The following is a 24,735-nucleotide window of genomic DNA, read 5'->3' on the forward strand; positions in this document are numbered from 1 at the left end:
TTAAGTATAGTAAGAGTAGAGAGGAGAGTAATAATGAGGGAATATGAGGTGTGGAGAGTGATGGTGAGGATGGTAGTGCGGTGTGCTGTAGCCCTTCCTTCTTGAGCCCTGGCCGAGGTAAGCCGCACTCCGCCTCTCCTCCTGTCCTTATACCTTGTCTTACTGGCTATACTGTGTGTACCTGGGGCATATATTGTGTGAGGGAGTGACGTGTGGGTGTTGGTGTTACAGATGACCACCAAGGAGACCATACCGTCGGTGCAGGTGTACGGCAGGAAGGTGAGTACCACCCAGCCACGTTGTTGACATGTGGGGCTCTACCACCCCTGCTACTCTACCTTGGAGTAGGGTGTTCTACCATTCTCTACCTTGGTCTACCATCCTCTAGCTTGTTCTACCATCCTCTAGCTTGTTCTACCACCCTCTAGTTTGTTCTACCACCCTCTAGCTTGTTCTACCATCCTCTAGCTTGTTCTACCATCCTCTAGCTTGTTCTACCACCCTCTAGCTTGTTCTACCATCCTCTAGTTTGTTCTACCACCCTCTAGTTTGTTCTACCACCCTCTAGTTTGTTCTACCACCCTCTAGCTTGTTCTACCACCCTCTAGCTTGTTCTACCACCCTCTAGCTTGTTCTACCACCCTCTAGTTTGTTCTACCACCCTCTAGTTTGTTCTACCACCCTCTAGCTTGTTCTACCACCCTCTAGCTTGTTCTACCATCCTCTAGCTTGTTCTACCACCCTCTAGCTTGTTCTACCACCGTCTACCACCCTCTAGTTTAATCTACCACCCTCTACTAACCTCCAGCTTGTTCTACCACCCTCTACCACTCTCTACTACCCTCTACTACTCTACCCCACTACCACCATCCAGCTTGTTCTACCACCATCTTCTACCCTCTTACTTTATCATCCACCACCCTCTACTATCCCATACCGCCCTCTACCCCGCTCTACCGCCCTCTACCTCGCTCCTCTGCCCTGCTCTACCCTCCTTTACCTTCAACACCCTAGTCACATATTTTGAGGCCACACGTCCTACTATATAAAACAAAACATTTTCATCGTTTAATTTGACGAGCCGTGCCATCAAGACCCCGTACTTGTCTTTGGTCTTGGGGTGGTGAGTTGTCACGTTGGCCCGATGCTCTCTGGTCATGACTGGTGTGTGTGCTGCACCTCGCTCCTTACCTTGTGTTCCTAATATAAGTTGCTTAGGGTTTGGTCAAGTATTTTCAGTAATGTCCATCTTGGAATGTTACCAAGACTTGACTTTGTTTTGACGGTAACAAAATATTGCAGCGTCGTCGTTTGTTGCGAGGGATTTTTCTAGCGGCATTTTATAATTATAATTCATTGTCGGGGGACAGGCAGCCAAAGTGTGTGTACATGTTAGGCTTATATTGAGCAACATTATATCAAGGTACCTTATGTCAAGGTAGACCGAGAGCTGCCACCACACACGTTTATACTTTCAACTTTTTCACTTCAATTCCCGTGCTGTCGTTCAATTTGGTATCAAATAGTATGCAATAGAATGCTCTAAATGAATATTTGCATACAAGAACAAATGTTAGGACAACATTACCAATACCATAAGATAAAGTACATAGTTGTGTAGAAAACACCTGCTTTAATTATTTGTTTACTCATTATTCATTCCACGTGGGCGAAGAGAATGGGAAGTTGTTGGCGTGCATTTTAAAAAAAGTTCCATAGTATTTGGACAGCAAACTGAATTTTTACAAATTGTTAAATTGTTGACGCAGTTTGCGTCATGCCGCTCACTCCGTAGTTTCGTTTTTTATCCATTTACCGGAATTGAGTACCGAAAGTGTTAATGTCAACACGTCAAGTTCAAGTACGTTTTATTGTGACAATAAAATACATCTCAAAGGGATATGAGCAGCTTAGGCTATTTCTACCCTCCTCCACTTAGTCCCTCAAGGGACGCACAAATCCAGCGAGTATAAATCCACAAATCACAGTACAAGAATCCCATTTAACATTGCAGGTTAATATAGTAAACAGCATAAAAGTGTTACTTTCATGGGGCAAAATTCTTGTAGCTCCTAAGTATACTGTCTATTATACCATTATCACATCCAAACAATATGATGTGGTATACTACTTATTTCCTTATTTCTAGTTATTGATAAGATGCCAATAATCTAAGGTGTGGCCGTGCAGCATACTACATAATTTACACATCTTTTTTTTTATATATATATATACAAGAGTTGTTACATTCTTGTAGAGCCACTAGTACGCGTAGCGTTTCGGGCAGGTCCCTGGAATACGATCCCCGCCGCGAAGAATCGTTGTTACAACCAAGTACACATTTTACTGTTAAATTAAACAGAGGCTACAGTTAAGGATTTGTGCCCAGTAAATCCTCCCCGGCCAGGATACGAACCCATGACAAAGCGCTCGCGGAACGCCAGGCGAGTGTCTTACCACTACACCACAGAGACTGGTTTTCACTGGCATCAACACCGTATTGCCAGATATATTTGTACCCTACCTTAACACTTTCGCGCTCTCGGCGCTCAAAAAAAAAAACAATACCCCAGATGCTTTCGGCACTTCGTGCGTCTACGCGGTAAGACCGAAAAAGTGTACACTCTTTTGACTGTCCTGACAATAATTGAAGGCGCACGTATTTAAATTTGGTATCACTGTGTTCGCAATGAAATTGTCTATAAGAGCATACCTATAAAATGCCGCCCAAGCATAAGGAGTATCAACACCAAATAAAAAACTATGCAGATCACTCGCCGAGAGCGCCAAACAGCAACAAAATGTTTCCACTCTTAATGGTTGCGAAGCCTACAGTTGTCCTACATCGCTAATTTTGGTATCATTGGAATCGCAATAAAATTCTCTACACGGACATATGCATATGAATGTTTAATATAGGTAATTGCCCACCCGCAAGAGTGTGTGAAGTGGAGAGTAGTTAGCCGCGAGCGCACTGGCGAAAACACGGGGAAATCATGCTTGGAAAGTTTATACGTTTCCTGACCCTACTGTTCTATGTACGTATTTCTTTTTTATACCAATGTGTTCGCAATCAAATTTTCTATAAGATGAAATGTATAACAATTGTACAAAGCATGTGTAAGAGAAGCGCCAAATATAGAACCACGTCGCTCAGTATGCGTTCGCGGCAGAAACGAACGCATTGTTTTCGTTCGTTTGATGTTTGTCATGTTTATACTTGTTGAAACATTTTATAATTTGTATGACAGTGATCGCAGTAAAATTCCCTACACAGACATATACATAACACATACAAATATTTCCCACGTGTTGGATTTATCAACGGCTAAAGGGAACCCACTGCCACACGCCCGCCACACCCAGAGCCACACCCGCCACACCCCCAAACATACTTTGTGTTTTTTTTTTTACTCATAGAAGTTTGTGATATAATATTCATTCTGGTACCAAAAAATTCGCAAATAAATTCTCTACAAAACGTATATAATATAACTTCTTATAGATGATAAAAAATTCCAAATAGGTGTACTTACCCTGTCTATGTTGATTGAAGATCAACAGTTGAGCATTTTTTCTTCACTCCACCATCTTCAGGCTTTTGATCCTGAAGTTGCTCATCTGATGTTTCTTAGGTGGAGTGAAGCTGTTGCCGGTGGTTATTTTTTCTCCACTCAAAATATCTTTCTTCGGTGGTACCTTGTGTAGCAAGGCGCAGCGCACAGTGCCACATCACAAGTTTTACATCCATATATCACGTCCCTCCTTTTGCCAGACTTGAAACAAACACGGCATCTTCTTTTTTTAGCCAAGTGCACGAGTTCATGCGTCAACTTGTAGTTGAGACGTTGTTCTGAATCTATAATTCTTCTATTTCTTGGATGCACTGGAGGAATATTGTCTTCTACAGGAACCACCAAACTTGTAGTAGAATCTTCTATGAAATCAGAAACATCAAGTGGTTCTATGTCCTCAATGTCCATTTCAGAATTTGTGGTTGATGAGTGGGCTTGAGGTGTTGAGGTGAACAGAGGACGCCTCGCACCAGATGGGCCGGGTGTTGAAACTGCCGCGTCAGCATGAGGAGCTGCGCTGGCATCTATGTCGGGAACATGTGGTATACTTGTTGTTGTTGGCCATTCCTTGCTGTTCCACGCCAATAAGGCTTTTATTCCTACTGCGTGAAACTCTAATAGTTTTAGTTTTTTTGTATCTGTTGAGTAGTGGTTATACAATGCGTATGCATTGTGCATGGCCATTTGCAGAAAATAGAAAGTGATCTTCTTGGTCCATTTGTGGGTTTTTCTTGCAAACTCATAATATTTGACCATTTGATCAAAATGATCAACACCTTTCATGAACTTATTGTAATCCACTATGGCCTTTGGTTTGTTCATTTTCACAATTTCTACTCCAGTTCTCCTGTCACGTTTACGAATGCGTTTCCTGCGCTGTGCTTGAGTAGTGTCGGCATTGTGGATATTGGTGATGACAGAGACGGGGCGCTTGTCCTTCCAAACTATAACATGATTTCTATTTCCATGAAAACTCCATGAATGAAACTCCATGAAAACTATTTCATGGAGAAAAATCTGAGAGTATCCCCATCCATTTCGGTTAGAAAATGGAATTTATAGAAATATTTTTTCGATGGACTACAAAAGTAGGCTGTTATGCGGAATCGTAAGAAAAAACGGCGACGAGTTATCTCTAATCTAAAGCGCGAAAGTGTTAATCTCATGTAAATTGAATCCTTCCAAGTAGACTTTCCTCTACCACAAGTGAAGGACGAATTTGTATTTATTATTGCATAACATTTAAGTGTTACTGCTGTCAACCATTGTCATTCTCTTGACTTATTTTCATCCTCTTAGTTCATGTCTTTATTTGTTTCAAAGTTCTGACATGCAATTCTGACAGTTTTTTTACTCTTTCCTATCTCATAAACTGCTTCATTCAACAGTATTTCCACATGTGAAGGGATCCACACAAATCTTACTTTATACCCATTTTTTCTAATGTCTTAACATTTTCTCTACACTTGATCACAATGTCGCCATTTATGACTGACTTACATGCTGCATACATCTGCAGTTTGCTCATAATTTATAAACTGTGAATCATTATTTTCTTTCACATGTAGTTTTTAGTATAGGCCTCAAACCAGGTTTTTAATGGGCAATACACCCCCCCCCCTCGGTTTCTTCCTATCGTAATTAAAAAATGAGTCCTGGAGTAGCATATTCTGCTTCTTGGTTGGTCGTGTGTGTCCAACTAAGGGGCCTGGCGGCAGAGTGGACAGCACTTGGGATTCGTATTCTTAAGATTCCGGGTTCTATCTCTAGCGGAGGCAGAAACAAATGGGCAGTTTCTTTCACCCTGATGCTCTTGTTCACCTAGCAGTAAATAGGTACCTGGGAGTTACAGCTGCTACAGGCTGCTGCTTGGGGATGTGTAACAAAAGGAGGCCTGCTTGAGGATCGGGCCGCAGGGACGCTAAGCCTTGAAATATTCTCAAGATAACCTGAAGATAACTTTCAATGTTACCATAAAATAAAATAAAAAATCACAATTAGAATATTATCATTAGTAGTGGCATACAGCAGACATAAGTCTTCTCAGACATATAACATGGCATAAAACCCATACTTGTGTATTTTTGACATTTATGTAAGGAATTTAGTATTTTGTGCTCTCCTGAGTGCTTTGTCACGGTCTGAGTATGTGATTAGGATGAGACTTGCACCTCAACGTCTAATGAGGCTGTTATCCTGGGTCCAGTATTATCCTTGTTGACCACCTGACCATGTCACCTCTACTCCCCACTTCTGATGTACCTGCGGTGATGTGTTCTTTGAAATTATGGTTGCGTGTCCTTTCTGTAATCCTAGTACTCTGAGAACTGGAGTTGTTAATAGGTGTTCATCTGGACACTATCCCTCGTAACCCCTCTGCGTACCTCAAGGAACGGAGCTAATGGGACTGCTTTCATTCATCCATTTATTGAGATCTACTGTAATTTTACTTTACTTGGAATCATTTTCCTAGTAAAGCAATCTTCCAAAATAAAGCTTTTGTTGCCAGCAAAAGTATTTGGAGTATTTATTACAGCTCTCTCCACTGCCCTTCTAGTTCTAATATTACGTTTGTAGATCATTTCACATTTCTGAAGATCCCGTGGGTGGTGTAATCCTTTACACTACCACCCACGGGATGGGTATGGGGTGCATGATAAAGAAATTGAATACCTCTTGTGCTCTTAAGAAAATCTAATATTTTATGTAAAGGCACATTGGTAAAAAGTGAGGTAACATCAAAAGTAACCATTTATAGTTTCTGTCGGACCTTTGTTCCTTACCTTTTCCTTAGGAAAAGCACATACAAACTCGTATACTGTGCATGATTAAATTTTTCTCATTCTAATTTAGTTAACCCTTAAGCTGCTAAGAGGTCCTGAGGAAATTTACACCCCTGTGTCCAAGAAAAAAAATTATAAAAAAATATTGTCTTCTTAAAATGTTAATTTCTGTTCCCTGAGCACGGGGAAAAATTGAAAAATCGTAGGTGACATATTTTGGGTGCAATAGGCCGAGGAAGTCTGGCAAAATGTGGGCGTTGACAGAGCGATTGTCAGAGGCGGTCAGCGTCACCCGAGCTGACAGATGGGAGTTGCCACAAAGATATTATCACCTAATTATTTCAATGTCTGATTTTTTCTTAGTTTTTTTTTGCAGTAATATTATTTAATAGTGTGCAATGTGATATTTATATAATGTGTGATTCATAGCTATACTCAAAAGTATGGTGTTCATATTAGTGATTCAATTATGTTCATAAAGCAATAAACAGATAGTTTTGCTGTTATTACACTATATACACAGGTTATATATAAGCATCTACATGTTTTGTTCACAACTGTTCAACTAAGCTGATATAGTTGGTTCAGGCATTAAGAGACACTGCTACACACAGTCAGCTGGCAGCTGCCTCCCTCACTCATTCAAGGTCAGGCACACTTGAATTTCTCCCCCAACAATACTGTTTTGCAGTGTTATTACACTATATACACACATTATATATAAAATATCTACATTTGTGTTAACCATAGAGAACCACTGAGCTGGTATGGTGAATGCAGACAATAACAGGTGGCCACACAGTAAATGATGCTATCTCCCTCCCTCCCTCCCTCCCTCCCTCCTTCAGCCTTACTCCTCCCACATAGCGCTAATTATCACAACAATCCTGCTATTATCACAATCCTGGTCATTTTTATGTCAGGGGTCATTGCTAAATAATAGCAGTTACATATTTATTTTGACATTTTTAGGCGATGCTGTGGTCACAAGCTGAACAGCAATGCTGTGAGCTCATGCTGCGTGCGTCATCCTTGGTTGCTCCCACAGTACTGTGGCTCACACCGGAGAATATTGGCCACGATTTTTTTTTTTAAACATGTCTGTTTACAAGAGCCCATAGGAAGCTAATGTGAACCCCGTGTAGCCACGTGCCATTTGAATCGTGCCTGGGCACCCTATGGCGTATATATACGCCATGCGCTCGATGGGACGTGTTAATCGTGGCGTATATGTACGGCATGCGCAGTATAATGGTTAAGCAAAGTGTGCTCACCGGTCTTTATCTAAAAGCTTATAGAATTTGTGACCCATCTTGCCTAGAAGCAAAGCTTAAATATTTTATTTTATTTAGGTTATCCTTCACGGTTCATTGAATAAGACCACAGTAAAGCTAAAGGCATCCTTGACACTATAACTTAGACACCCTTGGAATCCTGAAAATAAAAGTTTTGAAATTGCCTTGTAACCCTCTTGTACAGTAAACTGACCTATAATTAGCGGATATAAAACAAAATAGTTTTCAATTACCCAAATACAATTAAGGAAAGGATTAGTAAGAATAGAGTAGGAGAGGAATGCGTCCCTAATATTTTTTTTTTTTTTTTTTATGAACGTGATTCGTCTTGCTTTACTCAGCGTCAAAGGATTAGTAAGAATAGAGTAGGAGATGTTGGAAATCCAGGAGGCGTTTATATACAGTACTATATTACCGTGTAGAGATTAATGAAGTGGGGGAACAGGGCAAAAACTTGATCAGAATTGAAGAATGTAAGAAAGTGTGTAGAATTATGGATGGTAAGAGTGCTGTAGCAAACCATAGTTGGGAAAAATCACAATACTGATTTTCAGAAATGTGAAATAATCTATAAAAGTAATATTAGAACTAGAAGGCCAGTGGAAGGGGTTTAATAAATACTCCAAATATATTTACTGACAACAAAAGTTTTACTTCAGAGGATAACTTTACTAGGAAATTGATTGAGTGAATTAAAATTAAATCTTAATAAATGGATGAATGAAAGTGGTCCAGGAGTCATAGATATGATTTCAGTTGACACTTGTTTGATAATCGTTTATGACCATTTTGGAATAATTTTGACACCTTCAATATTTTTTTCTTCCTTCCTATTTATGCTACGATGCTGAGACTTGGGCCAGATGAAACTCTTCATGTACAACTCGTCAAAAAAGTTTGAAATCAAACCAGTTTTCATTTATTGCATATTTTGGGCAAATTTGGAAGTAACGCCTCCTTAAGGTGTAAGTCTTATGGTCGAAATATGTTGACCAAACCATACACTAGAAAGTGAAGGGACTAAAAATGTTTCGGTCCATCTTGGACCATTCTCAAGTCAATTATTCGATCAAGTCATGTTTTGCACTCGGAAGTGCAAAAAGACTAAATTCCTTATATAAATTTCACAAATACACAAGTGTGGATTTTTATCTAATATTTTCATTTGCTTGCTGCACAGGCTGTTTTGGGTACAGTGCATTTTTTGTCAAATATCAAGGAATGGTAATAGAGGTGCATGGACTCCATTTAGGTGGAGTCCGGTCCCTTTTACACTGTTCCCTTTATACATGTGATTCTGGTTAGAGACGTGGGGTGGGCCATGCTGAAGACGGAACACTTGAAATTTACTCCTTTTGTTGTATCATCCCTTAGAATCATTCGTTCTCGCACAGGGTACAAAAATAGATTATAAAATGTATATTTAAAATTATACTGTGTTCCTATTAAAAAAAATCCATTTGGAACATAGAATTTTTTTTGTATGAATATAGGTTTTGTTAAATAATAGAAAATATGGTATAGTAGCTTGCTGCTGCTGTAGCATTTTTTTTTTTTTTTTTTTTTTTCGGTAAATTTAAAAACTGCTCTTTGTATATCATGCAATAGTGTTTTATAGTGGGAAACTGTTTTGTTTTTCTTCCATATACAGTATATAAACTTATTTGCTGTAAAGCCGGTATTGCAAGTGTGTGCTATTACCATTTATCATAACATTTACTAAATGTAGTAATTCAAATTTTTTTCATACTATACTTGTAGGATCATTGTAGGTCTTCCTTTTGTATAAATGGCACGAGTTGTGTATTGTACAGTGTTTAAATGGTGTATTGTTGCCCAACAGAAAACTGCCACAGCTGTTGCCCACTGCAAGCGTGGACATGGCCTGATCAAGGTCAATGGCCGACCCCTCGAGCACATTGAACCCAGGACTCTGCAGTTCAAGCTGATGGAGCCTGTTCTCCTCCTGGGCAAGGCAAGTTACTTCTCTCATTATTATTTATGTATACTGTGTGTTAATAACAGGAGATACAAATTTAATATTAAAAATTTAATCATTAAATATTTATTATAACCATAAAAATAAGTATTTTACATTTTGTGTTGGGAGAGGAAGAGAACTATCAGGGGAAAGTGCCAAGTTATATAGCACTTGGAAGGGATCAGTATAAGGATTAGGGATGGGGTGGGGGAAGGGATAGTGCCCAACCACTTGGACAATCTGGAATTGAATGCCAACCTGCATGAAGTCAGACTGTCGCTCTATCATCCAGCCAAAGTGGTTGGACTTTGGTCTTTTTTATAGACCCCCCCAAAAAAAGAATTATCACACGTAAAAAGTCTAATACATTTCCGACATCTTATTAACCTATTTGATACCTAGCTAGTTTACTCTCCTAGTTGTGCTTGTGGGTGTTGAGCTTTGGCTCTTGGTCTCGACCACTAAAGTTATGCAGTCTATTTCATTAGGGTCCTGTCAACGTGTACATGACATTCATTTCGACAAAGTTCTTTATACAGTAGTCAGTCATATATAGCGTAAGGTTAGGCTCTGTTGGGTTGGTTTATAATTTGTTTGCCAGTAATCTTGGGCGTGATAGTGACATTCATTTTGTTTTTATTCTGGGAATAAATTTACTTTCGGGATGCATTATGGTTTTATCAGGATTATTAGTCATTGTGTATGGTGTTGTATAGGTTGTCCTTATTATTGAGATGTATAGCAAGTTGTTGCAGATTTTAGAACCATTTTAGTGTGGAAGGCGGGTTAATTTAGAGTAAATAAAATAAAAAGCTTTTAGAGGTCGGCCGAGCGGACAGCACGCTGGACTTGTGATCCTGTGGTCCTGGGTTCGATCCCAGGTGCCGGCGAGAAACAATGGGCAGAGTTTCTTTCACCCTATGCCCGTTACCTAGCAGTAAAATAGGTACCTGGGTGTTAGTCAGCTGTCACGGGCTGCTTCCTGGGGGTGGAGGCCTGGTCGAGGACCGTGCCGCGGGGACACTAAAGCCCCGAAATCATCTCAAGATAACCTCAAGATAGAGTAATGAGTAACATGGCCATAAATATAGCTACAGCCACTATTATGTCTACCCTGATGCCTGTGGAGGCTCGCACTGCTATTTTAAAGCATATTTTAATAGGTTTGCCAATAGGGAAATTAAGTTTTAATGTATTTATATCTATAAAGTTCTAAATAGCTGTTCCAATTTAATGCCTTTATTTACACATGCAGATATCCTATGGCTTGCAATAGGATGTCTGCATTTATGCCAGCTCCTGGCATAAAACTATAGTTCATTTTTTTTCTTTAACTTGATAAAATAATATGGATAGATTGAGAATATTGCCTGCCAGTAAGTATTTGTCTGTTGCCATCCCTCGATTCATTCAAATTTTAGGCTCAAAAATCAGTCATTTATTACAATTGGTATGTTACTAGGCATTCCATTATCTTGTGTTTTTCATGGCATAGCACTAACAGGCCAGAAATATAAGTTAATGTGCAGCGGTGAGAGCTGCCAGGTGCTACAGACATGCCCCTGCACAATTTTAGGTTTACACTATATCTTGAGGTTATTTTGATTTCGGGGCTTTTTAGTGTCCCCCTCGGCCCGGTCCTTGACCAGGCCTCCACCCCCAGGAAGCAGCCCGTAACAGCTAACTAACACCCAGGTACCTATTTTACTGCTAGGTAACGGGCATAGGGTGAAAGAAACTCTGCCCATTGTTTCTCGCTGGCGCCTGGGATCGAACCCAGGACCACAGGATCACAAGTCCAGCGCGCTGTCCGCTCGGCCGACCGGCTCCCTGCACCACAATCATACAACCCTATACCACACACAATCATACAGCTTTGTATGCATATTTATATACTGTACTTGTATACTTATTATTATTAATGAACATTGTATATTGACCAGACCACACTAAAGGTGAAGGGACGACGTTGTTTCGGTCCGTCCTGGACCATTCTCAAGTGGAGAATGGACTTAAGAATGGTCCAGGACGGACAGAAATGTCGCCGTCCCTTCACCTTTAGTGTGTGGTCTGGTCAACTTGCTTTTAGCCACGTTATTGTGACTCATCGCCTGCAACATTGTATATCTTCCAGATTTGTCTTTAGTCATAGTGAGATTACTTGTATAGGCACTTTGGCACACCATGCCCGCCATCCCTCAACTATGCATAGTGGGTCCCAGCATTTCACGGGAGCGCGCATTAATTCTGAAAAGTGTATACTCTCCAACTTTGTCACCTCAATTCTTGTCCTACGAGATTAAATTTTGTATCATTGTGTTCGCAATAGAATTCTCTACAGCACTAAATGCATATAAACTCCAAAAGCCCGGCTAATTACCTGCAGCAAACAGAGAAAGTGCGAACGAGTTACCCAGGAGCGCGCAAAAGCAATAAAATGTGTTCACTCTTTTCACTCTGGTCACCTCAATTTTCGTCCGGTCTTTCATTTTGGTATCAATGGGTTCGCAATAGAGTTCTCTAGAGGAATATTAGCATATAAAATACAAAACCTGGTCACGCTCCACCCGCCGACGAGTTGAAGACGGGCCACGCGTTAGCCGCCCAGACGCCTTCCAGCTACACTCCCAATTCTTGCCCACAAATGTTTAGTATTTTTACCGGTTGTTAATCTCAATTTTTATGTTACAGCGCTCATTTAGGTATGAAATTGTTCCTAATAGAATGCTTTAGATGGATATGTGCATACAAGGGCCAATTGAAAAATAATATTGCGAGTACAATACGCGAAAGTATGAACAAAAAAATATATAAAATAATACAACTTTTTGTACTTACCACTTCAGTGTTGTGTGTTGAACATGACATGGGTTGAACATTTGTTCAATATATTATATATTGAACAATATATAATATATTGTTCAATATATTATATTGATATATATATATTGTTCAATATATTGAACAATATATTGTTCAATATGTTCAATATATGTTCAATATATTATATATTGAACACCAGTCCACAAAAAATCGGATAAAAACCTGATTTTTGGCAATTATTTTAGTAAACGACGCAGCATTGCGTCGTTACGAGATTACCGACAGTAAAAATGACGCAATGCTGCGTCGTTACCGGACGAAAGAGCTAAGCAAGGACATTTACTTTATTCTGGGTGACACAGACTTCCTGTGGTTGATTAATTTGAGTCATTGAAGTTAATAGAGATTCAGGAGTGGATATTTCTGTTTGGATTATCTGGTAATCCAAAAAGTATATATGGATAATAGGCATTCCACTGTAGTTTTTTAATAAACCAATAAATATCCAGAAAGGGTATATTTAAAAAGATACATTTTAGGACAGAACTTGTAGGCAAATCCTCGCTGACAGTGGACCGATTGGGACTGGACTGACCAAGATTTTGTGAATTAACACAAAATATAAACAATACATTTTAAATACTTTAATGAATGAATGCATAAAACCATTTGGTGCTTGAATGACAGATTAATTCTTGTGTAGCTGAAATTTACTGATTGAGATGTTAATTTTAAACTTGTCATACAGATATCTTCCAGCAGAGCCTGATATTACCAGTGCTGTTTTTTTCACATTCATAGTCTGTAAACTATGGGGGGGGGAGCCCTAAAACTATCTCATTGAGATGGCTCCTAACTATGTTGCATCAGCTGTGGGATTCATTTCAGCTTACCATGGACCAGAGCCAGAATCTGGCCCTCTCAGTGGCACAGGAAGCAGGTGATACTACAACCTGGCCAGAGAAGGCACGCAGGAAGTCTGTGAACCAATATAGACCATTGCTGGGTTGCAAACAGGCCAAAGCATCTTGACTTGCTGAGTAAGCTCCCCAACATTGTAAACAAACAATTGGAAGTCTTTGGAAACAAGCATGCGCTCGTTCAGCCCACCCCTTCTACTCGTTTGGAGACGGGGTACCAGTGCTTGCACTGTCACTTGCATTTGCAAGGGGAGCCTGACAGCTGAGTGGACAGCCCTTCGGATTCATAGTCCTGAGGTTCCGGGTTCGATCCCTGGTGGAGGCTGAAACAAATGGGCAGTGTTTCTTTCACCCTGATGCTCCTGTTATCTAGCAGTAAATGGGTACAATACCTGGCAGTTAGACAGCTGCTATGGGCCGCTTCCTGGAGTAAAGGAGGCCTGGTCGAGGACTGGGCCACGGGGACACTAAGCCCCGAAATCACCTCGAGATAACATAAAGATAACTGTCCACTGTCTAGAGCCATCAGTTTGTCCGATGATGCAGTTCTTGCTACACATCTGCAGTAGGACCCCTGGGTCATCATTAAACCTTGGCTGGCCCTGGTGCTTTTCAGTCAAGTGCCACTTTAGACTTTGTCCTGTGGTTTTATTTTGTTCACTGTTGTAGCATTGGCCTGGGCCTTTACAGTGCTTAGAGCTGCACAAGTTCTCTAGCACTGCTTCTGTACTGACATTCCTCTTCTCTGGTGTTAGTTTTTACTCTTGGAGGTCTTCCTGCTTGGGGTGGCCCATGCTTTGGGCAAGTCGGGGGGGTCTCCTTACCCCCGTCTTTACCCCAGGTCAGGAGTGAGCGTCAGCTGGTGAAAAACACTGGTGGCTTGTGTACTTGTATAAGCAGCCCCGAGGTCATCCTTCACAGGCATGTATTCCAGGAAGTGCCAGCGGAAATGTTAATGTGGAATCAACTGAAAATTCAAAGCACTACATCTTGGGTCCAGTGTAGTGTTGGTAGTGCATTTGTACTCTCCTATTTCTACTCGCCTATTTGTGCTTGCGAGGTTGAGCTTTGGCTTTTTGGTCCCGCCTCTCAACTGTCAATCAACTGGCGTAGAGATGCCTGAGCCTACTGGGCTCTATCATATCTACATTTGAAACTGTATGGCATCAGCCTCCCCCTCCACCACATTTTTGCCTAATGCATTCCATTTACTAACTACTCTGACACTGAAACAGTTCTTTCTAATGTGTCTGTGGCTCATCTGGGTACTAAGTTTCCACCTGTGTCCCCTTGTTCGTGTTCCACCCGTGCTGTGCTAGAGTTTCTTTGTCCACCTTGTCAATTCCCGAGAATTTTGTAGGTGGTTATCATGTCTTCCCTTACTCTTTTGTCTTCAGGGATGAGAGTTTCAGCTCCTTTAGCTTTTCCTCGTAGCTCATACCTCATGGTTCCAGAACAAGTCTGGTGGCATACCGCTGAATCATCTGTCTTGTGTGTTCTGCTTGGTTTGCCCTTCAGGCCCTGGAAATTCACTACGGGTTGGGTGTGCCCAGTGGATATCTCCAAACCCGTTCTCGCCTTGTGCAAGTTTGAGGGTTGCTCGTAGTCTGTGTCAGGGGGGGCACAAATGTCCCAGAACATGATAATGCTCCAATATATTCATGCCATCACTAACATGCACACATACTATATTCTTAGAACAAAACATTATTTTTGAAGTTATTACACTGTACAGTGTTTACAGGTTGTATATAACTACATTTTTATATTCCTTTACCACACACCGGTCGTGGTGGACCACGACCGGTGTGTGGAAAACGTCATGTGGAAAACTGGTCTTGAGAAACCAATTTCCCCATTTAAAATAAAGGAAATAAATTTAATCCGTTCCACTCCCCAAAACATCCATACTTGTATGACGTTTTATAATGTAAATGGATTATAACACCACATTATAAATGTGGTGTTATAATCCAAGCACAACATAGCCACACGCTAGTGGGTTGCCAGCTGTATGTGATGCAGTACATAGACATTTTGCTATACACTGCTATTATTAGAAACCTGGTTACTAAATTAGGAATATAAATTTGTTCCAATTTTAATTTTCTAAAATGGCATGGTTCCCTTTAATGTGTAGATGTACCAAATGTGTTGTGAACACCATAACCAGCATAGAGTTCACTGATATTTGAACCTTGTACAGTGCCTTTATCAGTCAGGATCTTCTATGACACTTTCTAAATGTTATTTAGTTCATTATCATCACTTGCATTCCAATGATGCTAAAACATGTCATCCAATTGCTATTCACAACATGTTTGTATATTCGTCACTGTTTCGCATTGTCCATTATAAATGCCATTTTTAATGTGTTCTCTTAGAGTATTCATTTGTAAAAATGTAGACACCAAATGTATAGTTGTAACCCAACAAATAATTAAGAATAGTTAAATTATTGAAATGCATTAGCATTGATAAGTTTGGCCTGCTAAGCACACTATAGTATGTTTACATTCAGGAATGCACTGAGGAACATCAAATTTTATAAATGCCCTTTTGCTCTTCATCTATTCATGAACATTTTGATGCCAAATTTATAGGTATAAACAAACAAATACTGTAACTAAGAACACTTTAAATGGTTATAAAATTTGCCATTACCGAGAGGTGAGTTGTGAATGTTTACACTGGTACTCACAGGTGCCAGACCACTGATGTGTGGTGCTGTGGCCATCTGCTTCTTGTGGTTGTCACTCAATATTAAGGCCCCCACACTATAGTACACCGCTGTTTACACAACCTGTTCTCTTAAAAAGAACATCACTTTTGGCCGTTTGCCCGTATGGCCAAATATGGACGTAATTTGAAAATGAAAAAAAAAATGAAAATAAATTTGGGATATTTTTTTCAACAACAGGAAGTTAAGGCTCCTCTGATAGGTTAGGTGGGCAGGAAATTATCATAAGTTTCAAAACAGTATGAAAAACGTTAATGGAAAGTTTCCTTTTCTAAGCTTGCCGAGTAAGCCGGACGACTGAAAATGGAACAGTACGTCACTTTTGTGAGTATTTCATTTCAAATTACGTCCAAATCTGGCCATAGCGCGCATACGAGCGAAAAGTGACTTTTTTTTTTAAGAGGACGGGTTGGTTTACACCGTAATGTACAGTGGCACCTTGATTGAGTTTAATCCGTTCTGGCACCGAGCTCGTTATGTGGAAAAACTCGTCTTAAGAAACCAATTTCCCCATTTAAAACAAAGGAAATAATTTAATCCGTTCCACTCCCAAAAACATCCATACTTGTATGACATTTTATAATGTAAATATAATACTGCACATGTAATTATAAATGTTTTGTTGTACTGTTTTCATGTTTACCTTGTGAAGAGTTGTTGCTGGCTTGAGGGAGACGATGGGGAGGTGGAAAGGAGGTGAGGGGTTATGGTGTGGAAGAAGAATCCACCTCAGAATCTGGCGGGCTCTCTTGGTAATTTCACCCCACTGGGACCGGGTTGTGGTTCACTATCACTGGCTGTTCTCTCTACTTTTGCGCAGAACGTATCTATTGACAATTGCTTTTGTCTGTGTGTTAGGATGTTCCTAAAATGACAGCAAATTGTCATTAAACATGTTCACACAACGGGTTGTCACTGCTTTATCAGGGCAGCTTTTCCAAGAATGCAGTCACCTTTTCAAACATTCCCAACACTTCCCTGATCTCACTGGAAGAGGCAGCATCCTCCTTTACCTCATCCCCTTACTAATGGTGCAAATTGTTGATGAGGACCTGCCATATTCCCTTGTAAGATCAGTTAAACAGACACCACGCTCATGCTTTGCTATAATTTCCTTCTTCAAATCCACAGTAATTCTTTCTTCCTCTTGGCAACACTATCTTTTAGCAAGCAGCTTCTTTGGCGATATCGTGCATTACAAATTGGAGTCACAAAACCGCAAAAAAAAATAAATAAATGCAGAGGGATGCTTGTCTCACGCGATACAACACTGGTGTTGGAGGCGTTCGAGAATTTGTGAGAGCCTGCAAGATGCTAGGAAGCACCATGTGGGTTTGCTCGTTAATAGAGGTGAAGCTCGTCAATAGACAAATTTGCTGCGAGTGGCTCGCTCGTTACTCGAAATGCTCATAGAGCCGCTCATTAATAGAGGTGCCACTGTTTTACATTAATACTGTTTACATTACACTAATTTTGTAGTACTGTTTACATAGTAATTTACACAGTAACTTCTCCTGCAATGTCTTGCAGTTAAAATTACTGAAGTAAGATTATCCCCTGCCATGTTGTGCAGTGTTAGTTTCATCATTTTCAGAATAACCTTTTGTATCCGAGCGTAACAAAATCCCTTGAAACACCACTTGTGTAATAAATATCCATTTTTTTATCTTGATTTTTCCTGGTGTTTAACTAGTTCAGTACTGTGTGTCAAACAGGGTTGATCATGGAGCGGCCCGCTGGCCCAAATATCCACCACTTTTTTGGGGTAACTGCAACTTGGTGGAACACCGCCCAGCTCCTTGTTATCCAAACTGCATTGTCCCACTTAGTTGTAAAACTGACCATGTAACAAAATAGATGAATGGCTTTCTTTCAAACAGAGGTTAGACAGTTTTGGATATAAACATGAATTTCTGCATGTGGGCCAATAGTCCTGCAGTTTGTAACTTCCCAAATTCTTTTTTTTTTTTGTTTACTACTAGCACCATTCATTGTACAGTATTGTAAGATGAATTAAAAATGTTAATAAATATTGCCTTGGGTAGACAATGCATATATCTGTACCATAAAATATGCTGGCAGACTGAACACTAGCTCTTGTGGTGGCAGGTTTAAGAGTTGTGTTGAGGACACGGGGTTTGTTGCTTTTGATGCTAGGGGGTTACATGTGTGATAACATTGGTAACTAGTACAACTAAGTAAAGGAGTTGATCAGACCACACACTAGAAGGTGAAGGGACGACGACGTTTCGGTCGGTTCTGGACCATTCTCAAGTAGATTGTGATACACAATCGACTTGAGAATGGTCCAGGATGGACCGAAACGTGGTCGTCCCTTCACCTTCTAGTGTGTGGTCTGGTCAACAGACTTCAGCCACGTTATTGTGACTCGTCGCCTGCATGAGTGAGTGTTTTATGCAGCAGTGATGGTACAAGTGTCCTAGCATTGCAAATGATATTCCTATATTAGTGAAATCACAAACATTGTTTATTATTCTGTTCAGTATTGTGGCAGTACAGTTTATGAAGGATTTTAAAGTTATCAACATTCAATGTTTGGTTTTCTCACGTGTTCTGTTATTTCAGGAGAGATTCTCAAGCGTGACAATCCGTGTTCGTGTGAAGGGCGGCGGCCATACCTCTCAGGTGTATGCCATTCGTCAAGCTATTTCAAAATCTCTAGTAGCATATTACCAGAAATGTAAGTATTATTCATAATTTTTGTAGCATGTTCAGTGTTAAACACTAACAACCCACAGGTGGTAAATGTTCGGAGTGAATGTGATCCTTGGTCGTGTAACATCTTAGTGTGTGGGGGCCTGTGGCATGTTCAGTGTTTGTAAACATTTAAACTTTGCCCCACACTTCAAACGTGTTATACTCATTGTATTTCCATTTTGATTACAGTTGTGGATGAAGCCTCCAAGAAAGAAATAAAAAACATCTTGATCAACTATGACCGTTCCCTCTTGGTTGCCGACCCCAGACGCTGTGAGCCCAAGAAGTTCGGAGGTCCAGGAGCTCGCGCCCGCTACCAAAAGTCCTACCGATAAGCCTCATTTTTATATTCTGTCCTTCATAATAAATTGATGGGAATATAATTGTCTTTTGTCTTTCCCTTTCAATAATTTGACTTGGCTGCTCTTGTGGACAAAATACAGTAGTGTGAATGTTTTATTCAAGCAATTGATATGTATTGAAAATACTTTATCTAACATATACTGTAGTTACTATGTATTGTAATGTACAGTATGTGCGAGGGATGTGCTGAACAGTGAATTGACCTGACAAAGGATGTTTAACATCTTGCAGCTGCATATCTATCTGGCCTGGCTAAATATTTGGTCTGGTTGCACACTTTAGGCTAGAGATATTTATATATATATAAATATGAAAAATTTGTGGGGAGGGTATGTTTTAAGGGAGCCAGAATGTCAGAGACCAGCTTTACAGGTAAAGCTGTAAAGCTGTCTCCTATGACCATCTTTCATAGTTACTAACTACTAGTTAGGACATTGTTCTTTGTCACACATGGGCGGCCCTGTGGCGGAGTGGACAGCATTTGATACTCATAATCCTAGCGTCTGGGTTCAATCCTCGGTGATGGCGGAAAACAAATGGGCAGAGTTTTTCACCCTGATGCCCCTGTTACCTAGCAGTAGATAGGTACCTAGGAGTTAGTTGCTATGGGAGGCTTCCTTGGGGGGGGTTTGTTTGTGGAAAAAACATTCAATTGAGAGGCAGGCCAAAAGAGCAGAGCTCAACCCCCGCATGCACAACTAGGTGAATTCATGATGCTAGGTAGTACTTCCGGCGTGGTGCCTTTGATAAGTACAGTACTTGTTTGGTTATATAGCCATAACTATATTATATAGTAATGTCTGGTTATAGCATGAATTGTCTGAATGCTCCGTGTGAGTGAACAATAATAATGATGTACGTGTTGCGTAAACTGTCCAATGTTCTTAATATGTCAGACATGCCCTCTACTTTACCACCACTGACTTCATTTGTTTCACACATTGTAATTGTCTAAAACCTGTAACCAATAATGTATTACTGGGAGTAGTTCTCTAAGCTAGTCACAAAGGTCAGTGGAAATTTTCGGTGTTGAGCGAGATGGAAAAATAAGGAGGACAAGTAGCTTCATGTCACCTGTCTGACCTCGGTATGTTACTCACTCTCGGGTCACCTGTATACATAACCTGGCTGTCCATGCTGAAGAAATGTTTTTTCCGTACAGTTGTAGTTAACATCCCTTGCTGGGACAATTTTGGGAGTATTTCCCTGGGGGCCAGGCCTTGCATCTTTGTGAGCCTGTTAATATATATTTTGGTGTATTTTGGGCCTTAAAGATTCCTGCATATTGAAATAAGTTTATTGAGGTAAAATACACACCAAGGGATGAGGTAGCTGAAGCCATTCTTACCCCGTTCAGTACATGGTGTTTATACATACATACATACACATATCACAAGCAATAAACGTATTACCGAACATTCCGAGATAAACATCTACATTTCCTCCTCTACACAAGTAGTTTCTGCATACGTCTACAATGATAAGTTACTTATGTTATATCAAAACTCAACAAAATAGTGATAATTTTGTATACTACTAAATTAGCTTTACCGCCCCTAGGTAAACTTCTTTACTGCTAGGTGAATAGATTCATCAGGTAAAAGGATACTTGTTCAAACATATTCGTCCTGCATAGGAATCAATCCCTAGTTCCACGAGAGCTTGCAATTGTGTGTGTATCTGGAATACAATATTATCCGAGTGTGTCGACTCGTCAAGGGTCTCTGGGCTGCTGCCGCCATGCAGCCAAGAGGTGGCTGGCAATTGGGAGTTATTTGTATCATTACTGATAGTAGTAACAGCATTCATAGACACACTGGAGCCTGTCATTGCAGGTACTGGATAGAGTACTCGGGTGTTGTAATTTAAGGTTATTGTATTTAAGTGTCAAAAGCCTTACCAAGGTCAGCAAATAAACCAAAGAGTTCATCAAGAGAAAACTAGACTTTTCTAAAAGACGTTCCGGACTAACTGGGCTGTGGTGGGTATATGGGCCTGCGGGCCGCTCCAAGCAACAGCCTGGTGGACCAAACTCACAAGTCTAAGTCTGGCCTTGGGCCGGGCTTGTGGAGAAAAACTCCCAGAACCCCATCAACCAGGTAACCCATTTTTGTCTGCGAACTGCCTGTACCAAGTTAATCATACACTAATTAGTTAATCATAATGCACTAATTAGTGCATTATTGGTGTGATTTTGGGGTCAAGTTATCTGGCAAAAACTAAGTACATTGTGTTTTGTTAGAAGTAAAGCCGCTTGTAGATCAGCTTTTCAAATATTTTAGACAAGGGGGAGGGGGGGGGGTGTTGCAGGAACGATATTGGTCTTCAATTTTTTACTTTTGGGGTTACTCTCGTTATTTCTTAGAATATCAGGGAAGGTTTGGTGTTGCTGCTCTTTCTCTCCCACATTGTGGCTTGAGCTTGGAACACTTGATCCTCGTCTGTGTTACATCTCTCATTCTGAAGGTGTCTGAATCAATAACTTTCAAATTGCTCAGTATTTAAATTTTCAATGAGATCAGCCCCGTCATGCCTGGTTTGTTGTGTTGTTGGCTCTGTGGCCCTCAACCGCTCCTGATACGACACGAGTTGACTTTGCTCTGGAATGATTTTTGTCGCCCGGTGTTGAACTTTCTCCACTGCGGCTATGTCCTTCTGAAGATGTCTCCATGCTGGGATACAATAATCAGAGTGGGGCCGCACCAGAGTTATACGGTTCAATAGGCGGTGTCAGATGTTGAAAAGAAATTGGCAATATGCCCGTGCACTCAGCCCCGAGTCCGACTCATGGAATTCAATATTTATAAAGAAATGCAAAGTGCCAGTAGCACAGGCTCTCAGTATAGTGTGGAAGAGGAGCTTGGACACGGGGGAGATACCAGATGCGCTTAAAGCAGCAGACATTGCCCCTCTACACAAAGGAGGATTGTTGTTGTTATAGATTCAGCTACTCGGAACAAGTTCCAAGTAGCACGGGCTATGGTGAGCCCGTAACTTACCTGGCACAGGAGTGGGGCAAATAGCACCGGCTATGGTGAGCCCGTAGTGGACTTGCCTGGCACAGGAGCGGTGCCGTCTGTGTTCATAAAGGAGGAAGCAAAGCATTGGCTAAGAATTATAGACCAGTTGTACTAACGTCCCACATAATAAAAGTATTTGAGAGAGTGATCAGGAGTCAGGTCACTTAGTTTCATGGAGACCAATGACCTCCACAACCCAGGCCAACATGAATTTAGAGCAGGAAGATCATGCCTCTCGGCTACTTGACCATTACGGCAAAATCACTGTTTTCTAACAAAATTAGAAGAAAAACACATCCAGATGTGGTATACATGGACTTTGCAAAGGCATTCGATAAATGTGACCATGGCGTGATAGCACACAAAAGGAGGTCAATGGGAATAACTGGTAAAGTGGGACGCTGGATACTTGGTTTTCTGTCGAACAGAACAGAGTAACAGTCTACTATATAAAATAGTCCAAGCACAGTTAAAAGCTCTGTACCTCAGGGTACAGTCCTTGCACCACTGCTTTTCCTTATTCTCATATCAGATGTAGTTAAAAATACAAGTCACCGTTTCGTATCATCCTTTACAGATGACAAAAATCAGCATGAAAATTGCCTCCGCTTAAGACATTAAAAAATTACAGGCAATTATTAAGTGTTCAACTGGACAGCAGGAAATAACGTGATGTACGGACCTAAAACATAATACAGGGTACAAAACACTGATCAAAAAAGTACAAAATCAAATCTTCCCATAGTAGGAAAGCTGCATGTCAAAGATTTAGGAATAATGATGTCTGACGACCTAACGTTCAGGGAGCACAACCAAGCAAATATTGCGTCAGCCAGAAAAATGATTGGATGGATTACGAGAACCTCCAAATCCAGGGATCCCATCACAATGGTTGTACTCTTCAAATCACTTGTACTGTCCCGTTTTGAGTACTACTCGATTCTTACTTTCCCCTTAAGCGCAGGAGAGATTACTGAATTCGAGGGAGAACATACACGGCATACGCGATAAAGCACCTAAATTATTGGGATCGTCTCAAAGCTCTCCAAATGTACTCACTAGAAAGCAGAAGAGAGAGAGATCAAATAATATACACATGGAAAATACTGAAGGGGCAGGTCTCTAATCTACACAGTAAAATAACACTATATATTATACTGGAGTGAACGATATGGAAGAAAATGCAGAATAGAACCAGAGAAGAGCAGAGGTGCCATAGGCACAATCAGAGAACACTGTATAAACATCAGAGGTCCGCGGTTGTTCAACACCCTCCCAGCGAGCATAAGAAATATTGCCGGAACAACCGTGGACATCTTCAAGAGAAAACTAGATAGTTTTCTTCAAGAAGTGCCGGACCAACCTGGCTGTGGTGGATATGTGGGCCTGCGGGCCGCTCCACGGAACAGTCTGTTGGACCAAGTTCTCACAAGCCAAGCCTGGCCTCGGGCCGGGCTTGGGCAGTAGAACTCCTCTCAGAACCCCATCAAGCAGGTAATAACTACTTTCTGTTCCTTGAAGTCAAAGGTTCGCTTGACTATTCATAGTTTTTTTTTTGTTAACGGCAGCTCCCACTTGTGCAACCTTCAGTGAATGGTGGATTCTGATTCCAATGTCCTCTTCTTCATTTATTCGGCAGAATAAGCAGGGAGAACCCCAGATGGATATTTAGACTTTTGAAGGAACTTCTGTCATAAAGCAGATGAATTACTGACGCATTTTGAGTCCCATTGAAGTCGGATCTCTGTTGTATGAATTGTGTTGTGATGTTGAACTGGAATAGTGGCACAATCTCTCGAGGGGAGAATGCTGAGGCTGTGAACATTTTTATGATATAACTTCACGCAATGATTAGTTTATATTTCCTCTTTAAATTGTCTTCTCGTCATCCTAATTTTGTGATATAAAGTGTGACAATATCTGTCTTATTTCAATAATAGTAAACTACACTTTAATTTTCCAATGTACATCACCTTTCAAATTGTAAGCTGTTACTCTATACCAGAAATATAAACTGTGACATAGACTGCTGTACACCTGTTTATACAGCCATCATTGTAACCTTGTGGGTAAGTTGTTACGGAAATAGTTTCTCTCTCAATCTGACAACTGTAATGATATTAAAATCATTGATTAAAGTAACGTTAAAATCTATAACTTTCTCTAAATTTGAGTAAGGTAACTTAGCATTAGATGTTCACACATTTATGACGTTATGATAATGGGCGATGGCTTATATTTTGAGTGGGGAGTCCGTATAAACAACTGGGCCTCTACCCTTCAGACCGAACTATTTGCCTTGATCCTTGCACTGAAATGTGTACAAGTCTCCAAACTTGATAGATTAATTGTAAATGACTCTTTATCATCCTTAATTGCTCTCAACTCTTTAAGACATAACTGTAACATGCTCGTGTCCGAAGCTAAACACAAATACAACAAAATTATTAAGGATGGTAACACAGTCCATTTCATGTGGACTCAATGTCATGTTGGCCTCCGAATGCATGATAGAGC

At 40.5% G+C, this 24,735-nt stretch overlaps 2 protein-coding genes across 2 annotated transcripts in view; one reads left to right on the top strand and one right to left on the bottom strand.

Annotated features, from left to right (window-relative positions):
- Window positions 1-24,735, bottom strand: part of LOC138357609 (small ribosomal subunit protein uS12) — a 428,441-nt gene that overhangs the window by 344,358 nt on the left and 59,348 nt on the right. The window lies entirely within an intron of this gene.
- Window positions 98-19,218, top strand: LOC138357607 (small ribosomal subunit protein uS9-like). Its single transcript, XM_069314594.1, has 4 exons — window positions 98-279; window positions 9,497-9,628; window positions 18,704-18,818; window positions 19,025-19,218. The coding sequence occupies exons 1-4, from the start codon at window positions 232-234 to the stop codon at window positions 19,168-19,170; spliced, it is 441 nt and encodes a 146-aa protein (XP_069170695.1). The 5' UTR covers window positions 98-231; the 3' UTR covers window positions 19,171-19,218.

This window comes from Procambarus clarkii, chromosome 79 (genome assembly GCF_040958095.1).
Source record: "Procambarus clarkii isolate CNS0578487 chromosome 79, FALCON_Pclarkii_2.0, whole genome shotgun sequence".
Taxonomy (NCBI): Eukaryota; Metazoa; Arthropoda; class Malacostraca; order Decapoda; family Cambaridae; genus Procambarus; species Procambarus clarkii.

Coding starts and splice junctions, on each gene's coding strand:
- LOC138357607 (XM_069314594.1), top strand. CDS start 232: ATGACCACCAAGGAGACCATACCGTCGGTGCAGGTGTACGGCAGGAAG. Junction 280..9,496: donor TGCAGGTGTACGGCAGGAAG/GTGAGTACCACC, acceptor GTTGCCCAACAG/AAAACTGCCACAGCTGTTGC. Junction 18,819..19,024: donor AGTAGCATATTACCAGAAAT/GTAAGTATTATT, acceptor TTTTGATTACAG/TTGTGGATGAAGCCTCCAAG.